The 21,790-nt window shown below is 40.5% G+C and overlaps 1 protein-coding gene across 1 annotated transcript in view; it reads left to right on the top strand.

Moving 5' to 3' along the window:
- The window catches only part of vegfc (vascular endothelial growth factor c), a 61,743-nt gene that overhangs the window by 19,451 nt on the left and 20,502 nt on the right, over positions 1-21,790 (top strand). Inside the window, exons 2-4 of the mRNA XM_056371463.1 lie at positions 2,004-2,247; positions 3,911-4,101; positions 18,107-18,246. Coding sequence (XP_056227438.1) covers positions 2,004-2,247; positions 3,911-4,101; positions 18,107-18,246 — 575 coding nt within the window. The remainder of the gene's footprint in view (positions 1-2,003; positions 2,248-3,910; positions 4,102-18,106; positions 18,247-21,790) is intronic.

Consider the following 21,790-nt stretch of genomic DNA (forward strand, 5'->3'; position numbering starts at 1 on the left):
CCCACCTTTAAAACTGGACTGGTTCAACGATGCCCAGTCGCTGCAAACATTCAAGCTCCTCCTCAACTTGTTCTCGATTCCCATTCCTAGATATAAACCTTATAGTCAAAATGTAAGTATTGTAACAGAAAAACAGTGGTTCAGTTATTTTAAAAGCTCAGATGAGCAGTCGTGTTGCCTTTTTTATTGTTATTTGCACAGCTGTGTATTTTGTTAAGCAGAAGAGGAAATCCTGTAATTGTACTCTATTGCTCTCAGAGATCGGCCTATTTTCATTTAATATAGGTTATTTGTTTTGTATCATTTTCATGTTCTGCAGCTGTATATTTTAAAAAAGGGAAGGAAACCCTGTCTTTGAGTTTTATTTTATAAAAGTGTTTCCAACATCTTACAACTCACAACTCAACACTTAAAAAATACTGAGATATGATTTTTGATTTTGGTTTTTACCCACAAGCACTTTGATTGGAACTGATCATGTCATCATTGTCAATAATTGTTAGCAATACAACTTAGGATAAAATAACTTGCAGAAGTGTGTAGGGAAATTACCCATAAAACCTGTGTATCACCATGTACCACAGCAGTGTCAGCCTCTCACACAGCTCCTGTTTTCAGACTCTCTGCTCCTCCAGGAGATACATTTCTAAATCTATGTTAAAGCTGAACAGTCAGAGTAAACAGTGTCACCTGTGAGCCCACATTGAACAGCACAGGTGTCCCTCAGGTGTGTGTGAGTTCTCCAGTTGTCTTCACATTATACAATAGTAATCATGTCAGCAGGAAGCTCCATAACTACATCATTAAGGTTTTACACTCCTCATCCCGTTGTAGATAAATTATACAAGTTAATAAGTGACCAGAGCCCAGCATTATTCATTCGTTATTCACTCCCTTTAAACAAGTAACTTATAATTAACCAGGTCTTGGGTGAATCTTATTTGAAAACAGTTTGACTGAAACTACAAAATAAAATATTTGCAACATTTTTGTGAACAAATGTGAAGATTAAAAAAAGATTAGATATTTTTGTCGACTAAACATTTCCAGATTTTCTCTTCCAACCATATAGGTCGTAGGTACGCCCCTACAGCGGCAGGCGTACCACACCTTGCTTTTCATGCTTACAGTAATAACTACACGGGCTGTCGCCATGATCACTCTAATAAAGATCATGGCTTTCTTAGGAGAAAAGATGGTGATTTGGGTTAAAATAAGTACTTCCTCAACATTACATGGTCTTTGTTGTCATGGTTACAATAAAAACAGCTAGTTTCACATGGGAATCGAACACTGCTCTCCTGTGTCCCAACCTCCTCCTGACGTGGACTTTGTCATAATTACCACGACCACTAGATGTTGCCTAGCAACAAAACAGAACTACAGGTCACAATAACCTGCTGCACAGACAGCTATGGGCCTATTTTTTAAAAACTCTCAAAAGACTCAGATAAAAGGGATGAGGTCGACCAGATATGACTAAAACTAACACGGACATTTGATCTCAGGACTAAGACTAGATCTCAAAATAACAGGAAAAATCAACACTAATCCTCACTTGTTTATAAAATGAAGCTTTCATATGTATAGTATCATATACAGTATCTGGATGACCGTATCAGTGAACTAAAGGTAGAACAGAATCAACATCCTCAAATCTGCAGAAGTGGTGATCTATCAATATGTCCATTTATCCGTGGGGTTGAAACACTGAAGAGCGTCGCTCAGTCCGACTGGATGACTTAGAGTCAGTGCACACACTGTGATCCTGTTTGCCCTGCAGTTCTGATCCCAGTCACACTGACATGTTTTTGGCAGTGAATATTATTATTATTGTCAGTCACAGGTGTGCTGAACTTTACACTGTCTTCCCACCTGTGCACCATGAGTCTGACACCAAAACGCCACACAGGAGCACCACGTGCACTGAGCAGGGCACTGCAGCGTGTTTCTTAGCCGGTCAGTTGGATATCTTCAGTGACGGTGTCTCTCTTTTCCTCCAGGATTCTCCACCAAAGCCAGACATGGAGCAGAAGCTGCGTTCAGCCTCCAGCGTAGACGAACTGATGAGTCTTATCTATCCCTCATACTGGAGCGCTCTGAAGTGCAGGTCCAAACTCTCGGCCGCCGCTGCCTCCTCCGCCTCCAAGCTCTCGCAACGGCCGCAGCCTCGCCGTCTGAGGCCGCTGGCAGATTCAGAGGAGCCAACATTCGCTGCTGCCTACCTCAACTTGGACATCTTGAAAAGTATGTTTACACTTTTATACATAAAGATAGGGGGAGGTCAGCATAGCAGCACTGAGTTAGCTAATGAAAACTGGTCTTTCAGATCACAAAATGTTTCTACACCACTTAGAGCTCCATACTCTGCAACTTATTTCTCCCAGACTCTGAGAACCACATGCATCATATTATCTTGTTAGTTCACATCAAGCTCAGTGTGTTTCTTTGCTGTCAGACTCATTTGGTAAATGTGATGTAGTTGTCTGAGATAATCACTGTTCCTGTTTTTAATAGAAAGAAACATGTGGAGTAAATACAGTGTATGATTGACTATTATGTCTTAAACTGAGCTAAAACAATATAAGGAAAGTGCATCACCATGAAACGCTCTAATACAATTTAACATGAATTTTGAAGATACTTTACAACTACATTTTGCCTCAGTGCAGCTGTCTGTAAGCAAAGCGTTTACTTCTGTGCAGTGTTTTTGTCCCACACATGTAGTTTCATGTCCTTAGTGTCCATCATCAGTGAATCTGAAGATGTTCCACTTGCTGTACTAAGCTCTTTAAGTAATTGCAGTTTTCTAAGAAAAGGTTAATAAAAAGCTACAAAAGTCCAGTTTTCTCGTGGATTCTCTGTTGCTGCCATGTTTTTCAGTTTCACTGCTGAACTTTCAGTCTCAGTTCTGACACCAGCCTCTCGTGTGGTCGGGTGTTTCAGGATGCTGTGTATTTTATATTTGATATATTCTATAAGCGATACATATTCAGATGGACAGTGAGTTAGTCCACATCTTTGTACTACCTCTGTCTCACCTTCAGTATAAAGAGATAGTGGAGACTGCCAGGAAAAATGGGAGTGTTGGCAGATATGGAAGAAGAGCTAAAGAAGTCAGCACTCACTGACATCAGGCTCCTGATGGTCAACAGCAGACGACCCTTGACGGTCCGTGCGTCCTGTGTGGCCTCGTTTCCCATGTATGGAGTCCTATCACTAGGGAGCGGCAGTGGGGCCTTGGAAACTGAAGCTTCACTGCGATGGCGCCAAATCGAACTTGATGTCGGGTGACCTATATAAACTTTGGTTATGTACTGAAACGCCCTTTGAGCTGTGGGCCACACTGGTGCCTTTAACTATCTGAAGAAAAAGGGTGGTTCATGTGTGAGAGCTGATTGAAACTGGTTGTTTCATCACAATTTCTACTCAAGGTGAGAGCAAGGTGGCGTCTACATAGTACAAGGGCATGGACTAAAATTTCAGCAGTGAAACAAAGCAGCAAAAGAGAAATCCTGAGCACTTTTTTATAGTTCCATTGTAAGTTTATCCTTGAGGTGTTTTTTTTGTTTCAAATAATTTTTATTCACTTTGATTTATTTTAGATTTTTTTGCCGTTTTTTTTTGCCTATACCACTAAAGGATATTACATGGGAACTTGATATATTAGGAAGAATCTATTACTGCTGACATCAGTCGCGGGCGATCGCACTGGTTCCACTTTGATGCACTCGAGGTTTGGTAATGACCTCAGATCTGGCCAAAGTTCCCACAGTTCATACCTGGCAACATCAGAATATATTTGTAAATGTGTCTTTCTGCCTTTGTGTGTTGCCATCCAAGTGTATAGAAAGAGAACCTGATCTGTTGCATGGCTGTGGTGGAGGCCTGACTTTCTGTGTGTGTGCAGGTATAGAGTCAGAGTGGAGGAAGACTCAGTGCATGCCCAGGGAAGTGTGTATCGACGTGGGCAGGGAGTTTGGAGCTCCCACCAACATCTTCTATAAACCACCCTGTGTGTCCGTCTACAGATGTGGAGGATGCTGCCACTCTGAGGACAAACAGTGCAGGAATATCTCCACTGGTTACCTCAGCAAAACTGTAAGCACACTCTTCATCAATACTCACTGTTATCTGTTCAAATATGGACTCTGTTATATGAAAGCGTTCAGAACACATAAGGTCTGATCCATGGCTCAACCTCCAGAAATACACCTGTGGGTGCTGGATGAAACATCACACACACTTCTGCCTGTGTGTGTGTGTGTGTGTGTGTGTGTGTGTTACAGTTGACTTTCTCCAGTAATCTGATATCTTAAAGACCCCCCTCTGATGAAAATCCAGTGTTTCACCTTGTAAACATTCATATGATGTTTTTATATAATACACAACACCATGACTGAGTGTTTCCACCTTAAACTGCAGTGAACCAATGACAGTCTCATAAAAAGAGATTCAGACAGCCAGGGATTCATACGTCACAAACCTAAGGAACCAATCCTGTCAACTGTTGGGGATGGGGGGCGGGGCTAAATAAACCTGAAACCTTGTCAGTACAGAGAGAGAGTTAGCATTAGCACAACTGCTAACACTGTGTCAGCCACTGCCAGTTACAAGCTAACAAACAACATAAACAAATACAAGATGCTAACTGTGCTAACAGTTCTGATCCATCTGCTAGTCTCTGGTTCTGGTCTCAGACTCCTCATCTGAGTCTGGGTCTGACTGAGGCTCAAACATGTGGCTGAGTCTCTCTGATGTTTCTCACCATCTTGATGCTCTCTGCTCTTTCACCTGTCCACCTGGAGCCAGCAGGTGGTGGTGGGCGGGGCACAAGGCCTGATCTTAATTTTTTTTTTTTCACTTTTTAAGAGAAAATACCATGTTAAACTAAATATTAATCATAGCAACACTCATGTAAACAAGAAACCTTGTGACTGTAATTGTGGTTGGGGATTAGTGGAACCTATTTTCTCAGCTTGATCTCCCTGTGTTTCCAATCGGCTTTTTACACGTGTGCATGACAAAACAGAGCAGACAGGGAACGTACCTCCTGAGGAACTGCATGCAAGGAGAGACCATTACACAGGGCGACATGGCCACATATTTAAACTGAAATTAACGTGTAAGTAACGTGTAGAAGCTCAGCCCTCACAGCCTGCTCTGCTCTACACACACATACAGACCCCAGATAAAGTCAGGACCTCAGGACCAACACAGTTTACACCTGAAGTGATTCTAGAATAAGGTGGAGGTAGAGGAGAAACACGATTAACCAAGGTGCTGCATGTATATGTGGATTTACAATAACCAGGTTACTGGAGTTCATGTAAATGCTTTGTCGGATTATCTGTGTTACCAGGTTTCTCTGAGCAGCCTGGTTATTTAAGTTCATGTAATGTCAACTGTGGTGTGTGTGTGTGTTTGTGTGTGTGTGTGTGTGTGTGTTTGTTTGTTTGATTGTTTGTATGGAGGGTGAAGTAGGTCACAGAAGATGAAACATATACACTAGTGTAAGAAGGTGTTAAACCTACGATCGTTGATATCACGGATAGTTCGTGTTGACAGTTAATTGTGATGTTAAAGGGAAAACGAGTCATTCAGTTAAAAGCTTTAGAGCTTAAAATCACTTTGGATTCAACACAGTAAATCATAATCGGACAAAAATATTAAGTTTGACCTGTTTTTTTTTTTAGCATTTTTATTAGAAATTGTTACTGCATGTGACAGATATTACAACTTGTCAGATAAAATTATCACGAGGGCTTTACTTTCTTGCTGTTTATATTGGAGCATATTCATATAGCACGTCTTACGTATTCTTATAGTCCTACTACTTATTTATAGTGGAGCATATCAAATTAAACGTGTTGATTTTGGTCATTGTTTACACTGAGATTTTGTCCATGATGATCTGTTTTAACACTTTGATCCACCAAAGCCTTTTCCGTTTTACTCGTATTTAAATGTATTAATTAAGTCACTGTTATTTCATATAGCTGTCACAGAACCCAGATATTTTCATTAAGTACATTAATGTCCCAGACATTTGATTTGAATAAGATAAAATAAATCAAAAGGATTCTTAAAAAAAGATTTAATTTAAACAATAATGAATGCCATTGAACATTTAGCATACAGTATACTGAATACATAATGACGATGTAGGGAGTAAGAGAGACGATGATGAGGACGTCATGGACGGTTAGGATGAGAGACTGCGGGCACACAGATCACAGAAAAGATCACCTGTCAGGTAAATGACTTACCAAATTAAAATTCACTGAAGAAAAGGAAGCTATTAAAAATCACTTACAGTGTCATATCAGTGAATCCAGTCGTTACGCAGCTAATATTTCGGCTAATATATAGATTAAAAAACAATTACGTTTGAGAACAAAGGCTGACAAGTGACCAATAACTGCCACACAGAGTCACAAAATCTAAATATCTTGATGTGTGAAAACAAAGACTCACCTTTATGTCATTAATTCAGTTTTCCAACTAACGTTTGTACATCCGTACGGCATTTGCATCAACCCAGCAAACATCGTCGTTCCCGAGACACAGCTCGACCGCGTGCACGTACACAGCGGTGACGTCATCCAGAAAAAAAAAACTTTTTGGGGCTTTTTGTGGGCTTCTTATGAATATTAAAAGTCCGTCGTTTAAAAATATACAATACAAATATTAATAATTGACTGTGTTTGGACCGGAGGTGTCCTGTCAACAGTTTTACAGGCGGCTCTTTTACTATTGTGGTCTATGGGACAAATGCTTTTTGGGCCACAGGGGATTTTTTGCTGCAATACCGTGAGTGGCCACTGGGGAAAATTGCAAGGCAGAGCGATGGCGCTGTATCCAGTTCTTATAATACATCCATGATGGAAGCTAGGCAAAGCAGTAAAGTGAAGGCAACCGCCATGAGGCAGTGACGATTTCATTGGTTGACATTCTGTTGGTTGGGGAATTTTGACAGGGTCATTACGGGTCCAGAGCAGAAATCTGGGAGCAGAGGTCCTGTGAGCGAACAGCAGCAAGGAGGGGGACTGAAACTGCAGCAACAGTTTATCTGAATTCAGACACACAGTTTGGAGCAGGAGCTGTTACAGAGAGGGAAAGCCAATAGGATAACCCAAGAACAACCAGCTGTTCTAAATCTGGACTACATTAAGGCCTAGTGACCTAGTATGATTCACTGTTGGTGACTATGACACATCTGCCTGTTGTCAGTGTGTTTGCGAGAAAGAGAGTAAGGGGAAAGGAGGAGCTGAGTGAATCAATGTGAAAAGATTTACAATAACATGATAACACAAACCATTATGTTTGATAACTTTTATGTTATGAGGAGTGTGAAAACATTTTCAGTTCATTGTGAAACTGTGGTGGGACAAATTACTTAATTAATGGGAAACACTGCTCGTCATACTGGTTTCCTAGTGTGGTTAAAGTTAGCAACGCTAGCACCAGCAGCATTCTAACCTTGCAGGATCACATGTCTGTGCTGAAGGTCACACGTTGCTCCAGTCGGGTGGTTATATAGAACTTATTTTCAATTTCTACATCAAAATTCTGCCAAACCGCGCTGTCATCTGTCCCACCTTCCACCTGTTTGTTTACAAGAGGGGGGGGGGGCAGCCCCAGCTAGTGGCGGATGTCTGTTTCACATCATAGATGCAGTTAGCAGTTAATTAGCCCAGCTTGTACATTAATCAAATATTTATAATTAGTTTAACCGACTAGTATTTCTGGTGCCAACTACTGAGAGTAGCAACATTTAATCATTTAGTCAACTAATCATGTACATCCCTAGTGTGTGTGTGTGTGTGTGTGTGTGTGTGTGTGTGTGTCTGTGTCTGTGTCTGTGTGTGTGTGTGTCTGTGTGTCTGTGTGTGTCTTACTGGTCTCCAGAGTACATCTGTGGTTAAAGAGAGTTTCTAGCATGCGGTTGGTTTGCTTATTAATTGGCTTCTTATGTGGTCCGACCAGTGGAGTACAGTCTGTGTGTGTGTGTGTGTGTGTGCGTGTGTGTGCGTGTGTGTGTGTACGTTCTCTCGACCCTGAATCACTCCTGAATTGTTTTAATGAAAAGCTGCCATGTGTCACTGTGAAATAATAAATCAATTATTTAAGATAATTTTGAAATTTTAATATAGTTTCAGTAAAACAAGGAGACTTTATCCAGTGGATTTTATGATAAAATGAAGCTGATTTCTTAGGCACAAAGTGAGTTTTCACAAAGTTTTCACAAAGTTATGTCTTTGCCTTTATTCCTAAAGGTGCAGTGAGAGAGACAGACAGGAAAGGCAGGGGGAGAGAGAGAGAGAGAGAGAGAGAGGGGATGACAGCAGAAGGACATGGTTGGGATTTGAACCCAGCCGCTGGGTTGTTGGATGGATTCACTCAGTAAACAAAAAAAGTAAAATCATTTTCTGAGCCAGTTCATCTTACTTGTATGTAAAGACAAAGATGGATTTTCATTCATCATAATCCTCATAAAAACATGCATATATGGGTATTTAAACAAGCTACCGAATGAATGATTATGTTTTTATATAATTTGAATTGTCTTTTAAAATGTAAGCTTTCTCAGGTCAAAAATCCCCACAATATATTTGCACTTAAATCATCCAAATATTTATTTTTTCCACTCATGGAAATAATCCATCATGAGGACATGCAGGGGTGTAGCATGAAACCCCTGGGCCCTCAGCAGTCTCTGTGGGCCCCTTCCTCTCTTCACCCATATATCTCAAGCATTTTTAAAAACATTTTTTACAAATGATTGGGCAGACAATTGTACACATGGATCTGTAGTGGTTATTAGGATCGTGCCTAATGAACTGTTCATACCACATTTAAACAAGTAATAACAATCTGTGATATGTCACTATATGAGCTCACCTTGTCTCACCTGTCGCTGCTCCACTCTGAGGCTGTTTCTGAAACTAAGGGCCATGTGTTTCATGATGTTAAGCTTTGCTAGGTATTTTATTTATTTGATAGATATAATGTCATATGACATTGTAGGTATAATGCTGATTAATTAATGACATTGATTAATTCATGCTATACAATGCTGTTATGCTCCAAGCTAGATTCCTCGCTGACTGCCTTCAATCTAAACAACTGCTGATATTAAGTTAAACCATTCTGAAACTGCTGTGCTCACCTTTCTTTTGAAAGAAAGCAGTTAGGAGTTGTTTTCCCTCAGCTTGCTTTTTTTTCTCTTTCCTTCCTTTCTTTTCTTTCTGACCCAGATTTCCCTTTCTTGGGCAAAGACATGACTGTCCTGGTGCAAATTAGCACTCCAGCATTAGCAGTCACTCAACTTGCGATGAGCTGTGTTGCTGTTTTGGGGAATCCTCATGCAGGGGTGGACTAAACCATTTTGCGCCTTCTGTAAAGGGTGATGGTGAGCCTCCACTATATTTTTTAGATGCACAGTTCAGTCACTCAAACGTTTTATTCAGCCAATTTAAAGATACGTATGACATTAATTATTTAGAAATAAAAAACTGCAAACAAGAAAACAACTTTTCATCCCAGGCTTTTTGAGGGCCCCCCTTGGTACTCAGTCCCACTTTTCCCCCCAACTACGACGCCCCTGAGGACCTGATGCTCAAATACATGGAACTGTCCTCTTTTGGTAGTGAATGAACAAGCATTTGTGAGACAAAGACTTGCTTCATGACTCAACAGCACTGTGGTGAAAACTCACTCAGCAAATCCTGAAGCTAATGATGTCTTGCCCAAAATAGCTGAAGCATGCGAGCAGTAGTTTAGTGCTAATGTTTACTCCTGCTGCTGTTGACCCGAGCAGCGCTTCACAAAAGTGGATGTTGTAGATATTAGAGCACCTGTTTTCTATAAACACGTTCCGATGAAGAAGATCACCCAGTATGACGTCTTCCTGCAGCTGGATTAGAAAACATCAGCACACAGTCCAGCCAGATCAAGTCAAAGTTATTTATATAGTGACAAATCTTAACAAAAGTTATATCAGGGTACTTTTCATATGGAGCAACCATCAGTGAGTAAACACTTGGCGACAGTGGCAAGAAAAACCTTGTATCTACAAACGTGTCTCTCCAGCTGCAGAGGCAGACATACCTGCAGAGAACCACTTGCTCTTTAGCCATTTTGCCTACAAAAGAAAAGCGCAAGAATCTTGTTTATTATGAACTTTTATTGTGAATAAAGTTCTGACATGAAGTTCCCCAAATGTTCTGTTGTTTGCTCGACAGATCTCTGAAATGGCGGACATAAAAAAAAAAAATAAAAAAAACACCAGCTCAGTATAAAATGTGATGTATAATATGTGAACAGTAAGAAAGAAAATTCCAGTTGAATTTTTATCAATTTCTTTAGTTAGACTTTCATTATGTTCTGGGTGCCATCTAATGCAATGCAGAAAAAAAACCTTATTTGCCGACCTCGGCTCTAGGAACCAAAAGTAAGCCTGCGTTGTGGGAGCAGGTTATGTAAACAGGGCAGCATGAGCTCCGGGATTTTACAGGGAGCCAATCCATCAAGTCAAGTCACAGCTTGAGCTGAACAAAGTGCTGCACAAACAACAACTGAAATAAAGAAAACAAGTGCATTAAAATAAGTAAAACCGACCAAAGTAAGGAAAAAACCAGCAGTCAGTTTATGATTTGTTTGACTATCTAGAGTTGTATCCCTCTACTTTCTGCAACTCAATGATTGCTCAGGTTTAGTGCTAATGGCAGCAAATCAACTGTCTCTGTGGAAACAGTAAAACTTTACCATTGTAAAATCTCTTTCACTGCTGCAAATGCCTTAGCTTTTTTCCCTTAACTAAGGAAACCTTTTAAGAGATTCTGTGCAACACACTTAAGTAATTCCCTCAGATAAGAACTTAAACTGTAGGTGTCATACTTAAGCAGAAAACTTAAGGTGCTGTTTCCTGTCAAAATCGCACTGATCTTTCTAAATGTAAGCTCTACCTCGGCAGGGTGGGAGGGGTGGGAACAGTCGTACTTGCACCTGATGAAAATGGCAAGATGACGGCCTTTTACAGCCTGTGTTGGGTCCTTGTAATACAATGTACTCCTTATGTATTTATGTACATCTTAATCAACTGTCAGCTGTGGTGAAGCAGTGGGTAAATACTCTCAGCTGGTTAGCTCATTCCCAAGTAGCTGCTGTAAATGGACTGGCTCCTGCAGTGTGTGCCTATTGTTTCAGCTCAGCTGCTTTATTCATTTCCTGTAGGTGTTAACTTAATGAACTGGCAGTGGCAGTCTGGGTTAATAGCTCTTTTGTTAGATGAATTGTTAAAGCTGATTCAATCAGAGCAGGAAGTTCACTGTAGCCAGAATGTGTCAGTGTCTCTATGCGTGTTTGGATCCACATGTACAAATGAATTTTTGTTTGTACACTCATATCTATGTTAGTAGCCCCATCGCAGTTTTGCACAACATAGAAACGATTTTTTAGAAGAGCCTAAAAAACACAGTTGCGAATGGGCTGTGTAGAGATGAAACAGTTACCAGTTTCACACTAAATCACAGTAAAAATGCCAGACAGTTAGTATTACTGTTTTAAGTTTAAATTATTTTAAATGATCACTATAACCATGGTTGATTACCGTGCAGTATTTAATTTAACTCAGATTAGGTTCTGTAAGGCATCAGCCAGCAGCAGTCTCACAGACGCATGCACGGCAAGCAGTATGGGTTTGTTTTGTGTCGGCCAAAATATGACTGAAAGCATCAGGCCGTTAGTTAAAGTTAGTGGGTACAAGCGTTTTTTTTTTTTTTTTAAATGTGGGTAAACCTGCTAATACAAACTGGTACAATATATGATATAATGTCAGTGTGTTAGCAATTGTCAGGCAGGGACTCAAGGCAGGACTCAGATGCAGAGAATATGAAAACAATAGGCTTTATTGAAAACACCGGTAACAGAGTGAAAAATAAATGGCTATGAAAAAACTAGTCCTAACCTGACTCCCGGAGGAAGTCACTAAATTCTAAAGTCTAAGAGAAAACAAAATCACTCCAGGAGGAGGAAAAACCTGAGTTAATAAAATAATAAACCAAAATAATCAACTCACGCCACTAAGCAGAGGATCTAGGATAATCTATGAAAAAATAACACGAAATAAAAATCATTCTTCACGAGGTACAAACGGCTTACTTTGAATAACACTATGGCTGTGGACATGGACAAAGGCTCGGGTGCAGGACAAGGACGAAGACACTCTGGCACAAGACAAGGGGAACACAGACTATTTAAACACATGGAGGGAAATAGGGCACAGGTGGAAACACTTAGGGCAATCAGACTGAGACACATGAGGAAGGGCAAGTGACCTGAAACAAGAGGAGAGTTACTTTTCAAAATAAAACAGGAAATGACAGGACAAAACAAACCCAGGACAAGACAACCTCACCACGGTGTGACAGCAATGAAACAATGCAATGTAAGCAGCAGAATAAAGTAAAGAATAAACTGATGTTTTTGCAGGCACTGTGGTGAGTGTTATAGGTACAGAACTGACTCATGAAACTTTAATCAGTGGTCGATATTAACACAGAATTGAATGAAAGTGTTGTAGGGAGCCATTTCTATCAGAACTGTTGCAAAGACAGGGAAAAGGACCCACATGCAGACGCAGGCAAAGCAAACGCAGTTCATGAATTTGCTAAACACACACACACACACAAAAAAAAAAAACAAAGGCTGACTGAGTGGTCAGAGTCAAAGCACCATGGAGCGCAGGCAAACTAATGTAAAGGCGAGCAAGCAGAAATCTGACATCAAAAGAAACAATCAAAAAGTCCAAACTCAGGTTAATTAGAAACCAAGACAGGAAGCACATAGTAACTAGCCTAACACAAGGCTATTAATACACAGGTAACTAACGAATAAAACACAGGTGCAACATAAAAACAGCAGGAAAAAACACAGAACAAGACAGGAATACAGATTTCTATCATGTAAAGCTTTGACAAACCGTCTGTGCGCTAACTACACTGCACCAAGTTAACAACTAGCTAGTGAATAATAATAACTGTTATTCAGTCTGTCACAAATATGATTTATCAATCAGTTTGAAGGACTCCCGCTCCTGAGTCACAATGAAGGTGATGTTGTTTTCTCCTCCAGCACAGCCACGGGGAGCGCTGTGCCATCTAGCTATTATTATACTCTATGCAGCTATTGTAATGAAAAGTGCAGGCGCTTGTGTATTAATGAAATGTTATTTTATTCCAAAAGTTGCAAAGAACTCAAGGGAAGCACATTTAATAAAGCCCTGGGCGGTGTGAGTGGATGAATCCAGTTAAAGAGTACCCACCCGTACGCCATGCTCTAAGAAGTATAGTGAACGCACCTGCAAGGAGGAAGGGATAATCTGATTGGTCAACACTATACACTGCCTTCTATTGGTTAGGGGTTTTTGACAGGGGTGTACAAGCAGCTATATATCTGAGTGCAAGCACACAGTTTGAGCAGGAACAGAGCAAATTTAAGCGGGAGCTGAGGCTACTGGAGTACGAGGCCAGGGTTTGGAGAGACAACATTACAAAATCTGAACATGAAATCGATAAACCATGCCCTCAAATTGATATACCACGCTCTTGAGTAAAGATAGGATAAAACCTCCATACAGATGATGGTCACTATTTTTAAAAATGGTTTTGTTTTCCCTCGGCAGAAAGAACATGCCATTGTTGTTGGAAAAGCAAACGTCTTCAAAAAGTCATTTAAAAACACAAAGTAAAAATGCAGCCTCGTTGTGTATTTTGAGAATTGGACAATGGTGTTTGCTTCTTGTGTGACAAAATCAAAAAGCTTGAGTTGAGGTAAGAGAAAAGGAGGCCAAGGTTGAAGCTGAGAGGCTCTCGCCTGGCACCGGTGACGAGGCTGTGGGTGCTGAGCCACGGCCTTTTTGAGGTTTCACAAGACATTCTTTCTCTCCACTAGTTTTTCCTCACTGCTGTTTTTGGCTGCAGTCTCAGACTACTGGCCAGATGGAGTGCAGAGATTTAATGTACGAAGGCGATGAAGTACATTATTCTAATTATACATAGATAGATAGATAGATAGATAGATAGATAGATACTTGATTTATTCCCTAGTGCAAAATTCATGTAATTTGTAATTATGACAAACAAGACAATTTACACCCAAGATGACTTTTTTGAATGTGACTGAAAATAATTTCTCTGAAAATGGACGTATGGAAAAGTGAGGAGTCAGATTCTATTAACACTGTTCTGAGGTCAGTTTCGTCATCCTCAAAGTTTCATTGTGCTGATTTGCTTTGGCAGCGCCTCAAAGCAGCTGGCAGGCGTTAAGAGGTTTCAACACTTAGCGGGTAATAGAAGTCATGCTAAACTTTCTAATTTGCTATTTGACTGACTGTAAGTATCTTACAGCGTTTATGTCTGTCTGGTGGTTCTTTGTGAAAGGTTTGAGTTCAGTACCTGCTGTCGAGGCTGCAGATGTTCATGTGGCATATGGCAACATGTGCTATAGTAGAGATATTTTCTCACTAGCAATGGAGCCTAACAATAGTGATTTCAGTTGGTCTGTCCTTTCTTCTAATGTAGAAGAAGATCGTTAGATGTCTACTTACTGTGTATTCATGGTCTCTAGACATGAATCCTAATGCACCATGATCAGGCCAAAATCTCGTTAGTTAATTAGTAGGCTACATAAACAGGTTTAAGTTCAATTTTCAAACATTAAGTTTTGCTCATCCTCAACTGATCGCCTTGATATCCCCCAGGAGGAACTGGAAAATGTTGTTTGGGAGAATGATGTCGGGACCTGAATCAAGATAATAAAACAGGAAGTGGAAAATATTTGTTTTTACTTATTTGTTATTTTACATTTTAGATGTGAGAGTGTCGTGCTGAGTTGCATGTCGGTAAAGAGAACTTTCTGAACAGTAAAAGTATAATGCAATACGGTCCTCTAACTTTCCCAAACTCAACATCGATAAAGATGATGTTTTGTGTAGATCAGAATCGCAAGGCAGAACATGGAGTATTGGTCTTTTATTGTAGTTTTGGAGGTAAGGTGTGGAATGGGGCTGGTTACGGTGACGGGGGCAGGGGGCTGTAGATAGTCTGGCAGGATAATGGCGGACATGGGCTCACAGACTGGGATCCACAGAGCTGGTCAAACGGGGGGGGGGCAAACAATATCCAAGCTGGCATGACGAGACAGGAGCAGAGCGTGGCCTGTGGCCGGATAACAGGAGTATGGATCTGAAGCACGGCAATAACAGGATTACAAAAAGTTCAAAATGACACAGAGAAAACAGGAAACAAACTGACCTTGGCCGTAGAGTTAGTACCAAAGAGACGCAACGATCTGGCGAAGAATGGTGAATAGACCCCGTCCTTAAATACTGCTGCTGGTTGTGGAGTTGCTTGTGTGATGTGGAGCAGGTGAGTATGGAGATTGGTGGGAGCTAGTTCATTTGCAACAGCCCGTATCATTACCAGAACCCCTTCAATAGAACATATGACTCCTGTCCTCAGACTGCACTGGCTTCCTGTTAAACACCATACTGCTTCCCACTTTTAATTCACTTCACAACCTAGCACCTCCGTATCTCTCTGATCGTCTTCACACCTACACACCTGCCTCTTCCACCGATCTCTCTGTACCTCCCGCCTGTCTGACCCACACCATTTTGTTCAGAGCCTTCCACAAAACATCCTATCTTCGAATCCCACCTCAAAACACACCTCTTCAGACTTGCCTATTCTGTTTAATTCCAACACTATTTATTTTGTATTTAACTATAAATAAAATGTATAACTATTACTATTATTACAGTTCGCCTTAGCATCTGTATGATAACTGTGAAAAGCCATACTCAGCTCATTATCCTGAGGTAACGAGATATCATCAGGAGAAAAGGATTGTTTGTTATCTAGAGATAAGGAGATAATTATCCAGTTATCTGGCGATAGCAAAGCTTCCTTTCTCATTATAATGACTTTGGTAATCAGAGATCAGATGTGCCATTATGCAGATGGAAACTTGTAGTGCTGTAAACTTAAAATGGTTGGACGACGCATTGATCAACACATCAGAGAATGTTTCAATCAAGGGCTAACTCAGGAAGAAATCACATCGTCGTTATGGTTACCGAGTGATGCACGTCAGGTGCAGATTATCTGGACGAGTGTTACTAGCGACTTACTGTAGGAGGTTCAGTCAAAATCGTTTTCTCCTGATAATATCGATCTGTGTCCTGAGGAAAGGTTACTGAATCAAATTGCCTGATATACTGTAAATTAGACATGTTAATAAGACTTGTGCACCTGTATCCACCTGTTACAGGTTTTCTGACTTGCGTAGGCTGACCCTTCTCTTTCCCTTTGCCCAGTTAATGAGGACAGAAAAACAGCAGTGCTCTGTAGTTTGTACAGGGATTCAGATCTCTGGTAAAACTTGAGCACTGTGGAGACGTTCCAAAAATGTCTGTCTAAACCCGAGGACTTTCAGCAGCAGGACGCTTAAGTATGAAGGAAGAATTTTGCCGATCTAGATGCCAAAAAAAAAAAAAATGTTTGCAGTAGAACTTTTAAACCCAGTGGTTCTCACTGAGATCTCAAAGAGCTCCTTTTGTGTGTGTGTGTGTGTGAGTGTGTGTGTGTGTGTGTGTGTGCGCGCGTGTGTGTGTGTGCGCGTTCTCTGTAACCATGGTGAACACTCCACCAGGTCACGAACACTGAGGTCAGCTTTAATGATATCCTCATTAGGATGAGAGGGAGAGAGACAGTTTAAGCTGTTAAGGGTCTTGAATAGTAGTAGAGTCATTGAGACTAATTAGTTTCTATGCAGCCTGGTCGACTCTGAGACTGACGGTCTGAAGTGGCTCTCGTGGTCTCTGCTCTGCTGTGTGCCACAGTCTTCATCAGTGCCATGTGAAAACACGAGCCCAGCTCCTGATCACTCCTGTTGTTCCTCGAGTGGAAATCTTTCACATTCTTTCTCATTGCTTTCAGTCGGGTGTTTTGGTGTGTGGTGGTTTTGAGGATCCTGGGTAATTGGTGCTCTTTTAAAATCTACTAATTTCCTAGGTTATTCAAGCTTCAAGTTCAGCTCCACATTAAGTCTTTGTTGAAGGGTCCTTGTGAAAAGAATGTGTGAAATAGTGGTGTCTTATGATGGACAAACTTTATTGACTGAATTTGAAGTCCAGGCTGATTAAATGGGACAAAGTGAACTCAAGCACTTTCACAATATATATTTCATTTTGACACATGCATGTAAAAACTTTTTGATACTCTTACTTACTTACTTACTGGACAGTAAGTAAGAACTAATGTTTTAACAATGTGAGGCATGCTTTATTGTGGCACATCTCCCCATAACTGCCGCAGCAACATTTCCTTCCTAAAACAGGGATATTATTCAATTCAATTCATTTCAATAAAATGTTATTTATATAACGACAAATCAAAACTTTCATTCTCTCAAGGCATTTAAAAGAGTCAAGACCTTATGATAAGAAGAGCAACCCAACAATTCCCACCACTGTTATATGTAAATGTATTAACGTGTAATTGAAGGCAAACTTATCATTTGAAGGTCCCATACTTTACACTTTTCTGGTGTTTTATTTGAAGTTTTGATCCATAAGAAGATATATTTGTGGAAGAGACACTTTGAGCCTCTCAACTGATTGGCTGACTGTTTTCTGAGTGTATATAAAAATATAGCAGATTTCAGGAAAACACTCAGAGAAACCAAATCGTGCAAGGTGGTGCATGGCGGATGGCGGTTACTGCTTTGTTGTGACATCACAAAGTAACAGAAGTCCTGACGGCTGGTTTTAAGGCTCAGTTTCTGAATACAGGCCGTGTGCATTTCTCTGTGGACTGAGGCTTTGATACTTTCACAGTATTAATATAGAACCTAGACCTGATCTATAATCAAACAACACATGGACATCTACCTTTAGACTATATGGACCTTTAAAGGACAAAAAGAAAAGATTTTCTTTATCATTACTTCTATTTCATGTTATTTATAATTGTTGTCATTTGCAATGTGTATTTCACACCTTGTCTTCATTCACCTCATTGCTCTCTGCCTCTCTCTGCAGCTGTTTGAGATCACGGTGCCGATCACCCAGGGCACCAGACCAGTGACCATCAGTGTGGCCAATCACACGCAGTGCAGCTGTCTGTCCAAACTGGACGTCTACAAGCAAGTCCACAGCATCATCAGGAGAGCCCTGCCCGAGTAAGTGTTCATACTCACTGCATCACTGTGTGTCTGTGGAGGCTACGTGTGTTCAGGATAGGAACTGCCTTTTCCTTTTTCCAGCAGAGGTCTTCTTATGGCAACACACACACACACACACACACACACCCACACGCACAAAGGGTGTTTGGTTCTATTGTTACAGTGGTCACTTCCTGTGCTGTGTGTGTATACAGGGATATTACTTCAGGAAACACTTCAGATTCTGTCTTGATTAACTTCACAGTTCCATGAAATGTGTCTATGTTCCTCTGTGTAGACCTACATGAAGCCGGACTTCATGGCCGCCTCCATTTCTTTCTTTCTTTCTTTCTTTCTTTCTTTCTTTCTTTCTTTCTTTCTTTCTTTCTTTCTTTCTTTCTTTTGTAGCAATATGAAGACAGACAAACACTAAAGCCATCAGAAGATCCAGATGTAAAAGCTCATGAAATGAGTAATGGCAGCTACAGGCTGGGGACGCAATGATTTTTAGCCCACATTTGTTTAAATTAAAATATTAAAATATTAAGTAAAAATATGCCCCTTACTTACAATGTACCCATGGATGTACAGACATCTGTCACTGGATACTACTTAATTTGATACTGATGAAACTTTAAACTCACTAACATCTGCCTCTAGGGGTCTCAATCAAAACAATAACAATGGATGGTGTTAGGTGACGTCATGAAATAGCGTGGATCATGGGAGTTGTTGTCTTCAGCACCATTACTGTAAGCTCCTCTCGGTTTGGATTCCTTCACTGTCAGTGGTTCAGGAAATCAAACAGACCTGTTGATTCTAACAGGACAGAGACTCAGGGAAGAGTTGGAGCTGAGATTGATGCTAACCTTTGTTCTGATTGTTTCTCTGATAACTTATGAAGCAGACGTTCAGCAGGTTTTTACCAGCAGCTGAATTATCCACAGAGGTGTCCTCCTCTCCATAACAAACACACCAGGGGATTGAAACCAGTAGAAACACCCAGAAAGCAGTTTCACTTTAAAGATCAGAGATTCACTGACGTTCTTCAATGACAAAGGACAAGATGTCTCCAGCAGCTGGGAGCTGAGCTGTCTAACATTTCCTCAGCTTGTTTCTCTGATAACTTCAGATCCAGACGTCCGACGACTAAAATCCTTCATCTGGTTCAGATATAGAGCTGAAAACCACCAAGGTGTAAAAAGTGTATGTGACTTTAAACTAGATAAAAGTCAATGTTGAGCTTCTGTCAGACAAACACACTGACACATGATCATAGAGGATACGATGTCATTGACCAATGAAATGTTACCATGATTAAAATCACAGATTTCTCTGGTTTGAGAATTGATGGAAACATTTGTGATAATGTAAGAACACAACTCAGCCACATATAGAACATAGCTCTAGTTGTTTGTAGATATTTTAATGTGGAAAAGCTACAGATTAGAACATTAAAATGTTGAAGCCATCATTTCTCAGTGGATTTATGGATGTGTATTAGTAATGGACCTCAGTTATGAGTCCAAGAAGGAATACACCATCACCTTATAAACATCTCACAGTATCTTTGCCTCACCTTCAACTCCTGCTCCTTTGGCTGTGTCCTGCTGACTGCCAATATACAGAGTTACAGAGTTTAATGTGAATCCCATCTGAATGGAGCCATAGACATCAATGCTTTTCACCAGGATTGTGCCATTTTCCTACAAAACAGAACAAAACTTTTCACATCTGTTTAGTGAGGCAGGTGTGTAGGAGCGTGTGTGTGTAGCAGCAATTAAAAAACAACATGAGGTGTGGTGTTGTATGACGTGTTGGAAAGGATCTTTGTATGAATATTTATGAAGTATGTAGTTAATGCACCTGAAGCATTATTTATTTTTTTTATCAACTTCCCTATTCAATGTGAAAAATTTAAGGGTAAACCTATTTTTCACTATATGATCTTCTACCTCTTTATATGTTATATCATGAACTGTTATATAGTGAGTTAATGATTCGGCCATTCCTGTTTAAGATGGCTCCTCATTGTTGAAAACCATTGTTTATTGTTAATTTTCCTATTATTCTGCACACAGTGGCTTTCAGAAGTTATAGTTTATATACTTGCTTGGTGAGTGTATACTAGTAGTAAATGTGGATGAGACAAACACACACTATCTTATACAAGGAGAGAGAGGAAGCGCCTGTGATCTCAGATCTTTTTCAAATCAGGTGAATGAGCGATGTGATGAGCGAACATCAGATCCTGATGCAGTGAAATGAAAAACCTCTTTGTGTGTATGTCTGTGTGGGGGGGGGGTCCTCGACCGGAGAGTAATGACCTGCTCCATGTGGAATGTGCACTTATATGAGCTGTATAGACCATCACAATAAATCTGAACCCAGGGGGGTCAGTCGATGCAGACTCATACTGTGTGTGTGTGTGTGTGTGTGTGTGTGTGTGACACAAGATTATTATTAGGATGTAACCTCTAGGATGTGTAATATGCTGATGGTCTATCAATGAAATGGGAATCACAAGCATTTAGAAAAACTAAACTGACCAATTAAACAGGTTTATCCGCTCTATAAACACCCAGAGAATCCACCTCACTGACAGTAGGCTTTGATGCAGGTGAGTGTCTGTGTGTGTGTGTGTGTGTGTAAGTAAGAGGAGTAGGACCACTTGTGATGTGGAATGTTGATACGTGCTTGTTTTGACTCACACACACACACACACACACACACACACACACACACACACACACACACACACACACAGAGCAGTGGTGTTAAACACAGTGTGTCAGATTAGGACAGGAAAGGGAAACGCATTGTAGAGATTTCCACACCTACAAATCATCCAACATGTAAGAACACACACACACACACACACACACACACACACACACACACACACACACACATACACATACACATACACATACACACACACACATAAACACACACACGCACTCAGGCACACACAAGTAAGCGTGAAGAACACGTATGTTTCACATTAGGTGAAGTGAGCGAACACACTAGTCACTCACCTTCTCGCCTCCTCTCCTCGTCTTTTCTTCTCTCCATCCTTTTCTTTCGCTTTCCTTATTTCCCTCTCAGCCCCTAACACATCAGTGTGTGTGTGTGTGTGTGTGTGTGTGTGTGTTACTGTGCCACTGCAGCTCTAATTAAAACCACACTGTCTCTTTTCATCGACAAAGTCTTTCACAGCTTCAAACAATTTGTGTGTCTGCAGACAAGCCGCTCGCCGTCTGTCTCTGTGTTCAAGTTCTAAGTCTCCTTAAATGCTTCGTTGTAATTGGACATTTTGGTGTTTTATATAATTGACTCTGTGTGTGTGTGTGTGTGTGTGTGTGTGTGTGTGTGTGTGTTTGTACAGAGGAAGTGTATTTTTCTTGGCAGTTTGTAGAAATCCAAACAAGGTATCTGGTTTCTGATGTAAATCAGTATCAGGCTGGAGTTTGTTTTCAGTAACTTGGAAGTTTTTGAAAATATTTGTATATTATATTATTAAAAATGTGTATATTTTTGATGCGTTTGACTATGGAGTTTG

Source organism: Seriola aureovittata, chromosome 3 (genome assembly GCF_021018895.1).
Source record: "Seriola aureovittata isolate HTS-2021-v1 ecotype China chromosome 3, ASM2101889v1, whole genome shotgun sequence".
Taxonomy (NCBI): domain Eukaryota; kingdom Metazoa; phylum Chordata; class Actinopteri; order Carangiformes; family Carangidae; genus Seriola; species Seriola aureovittata.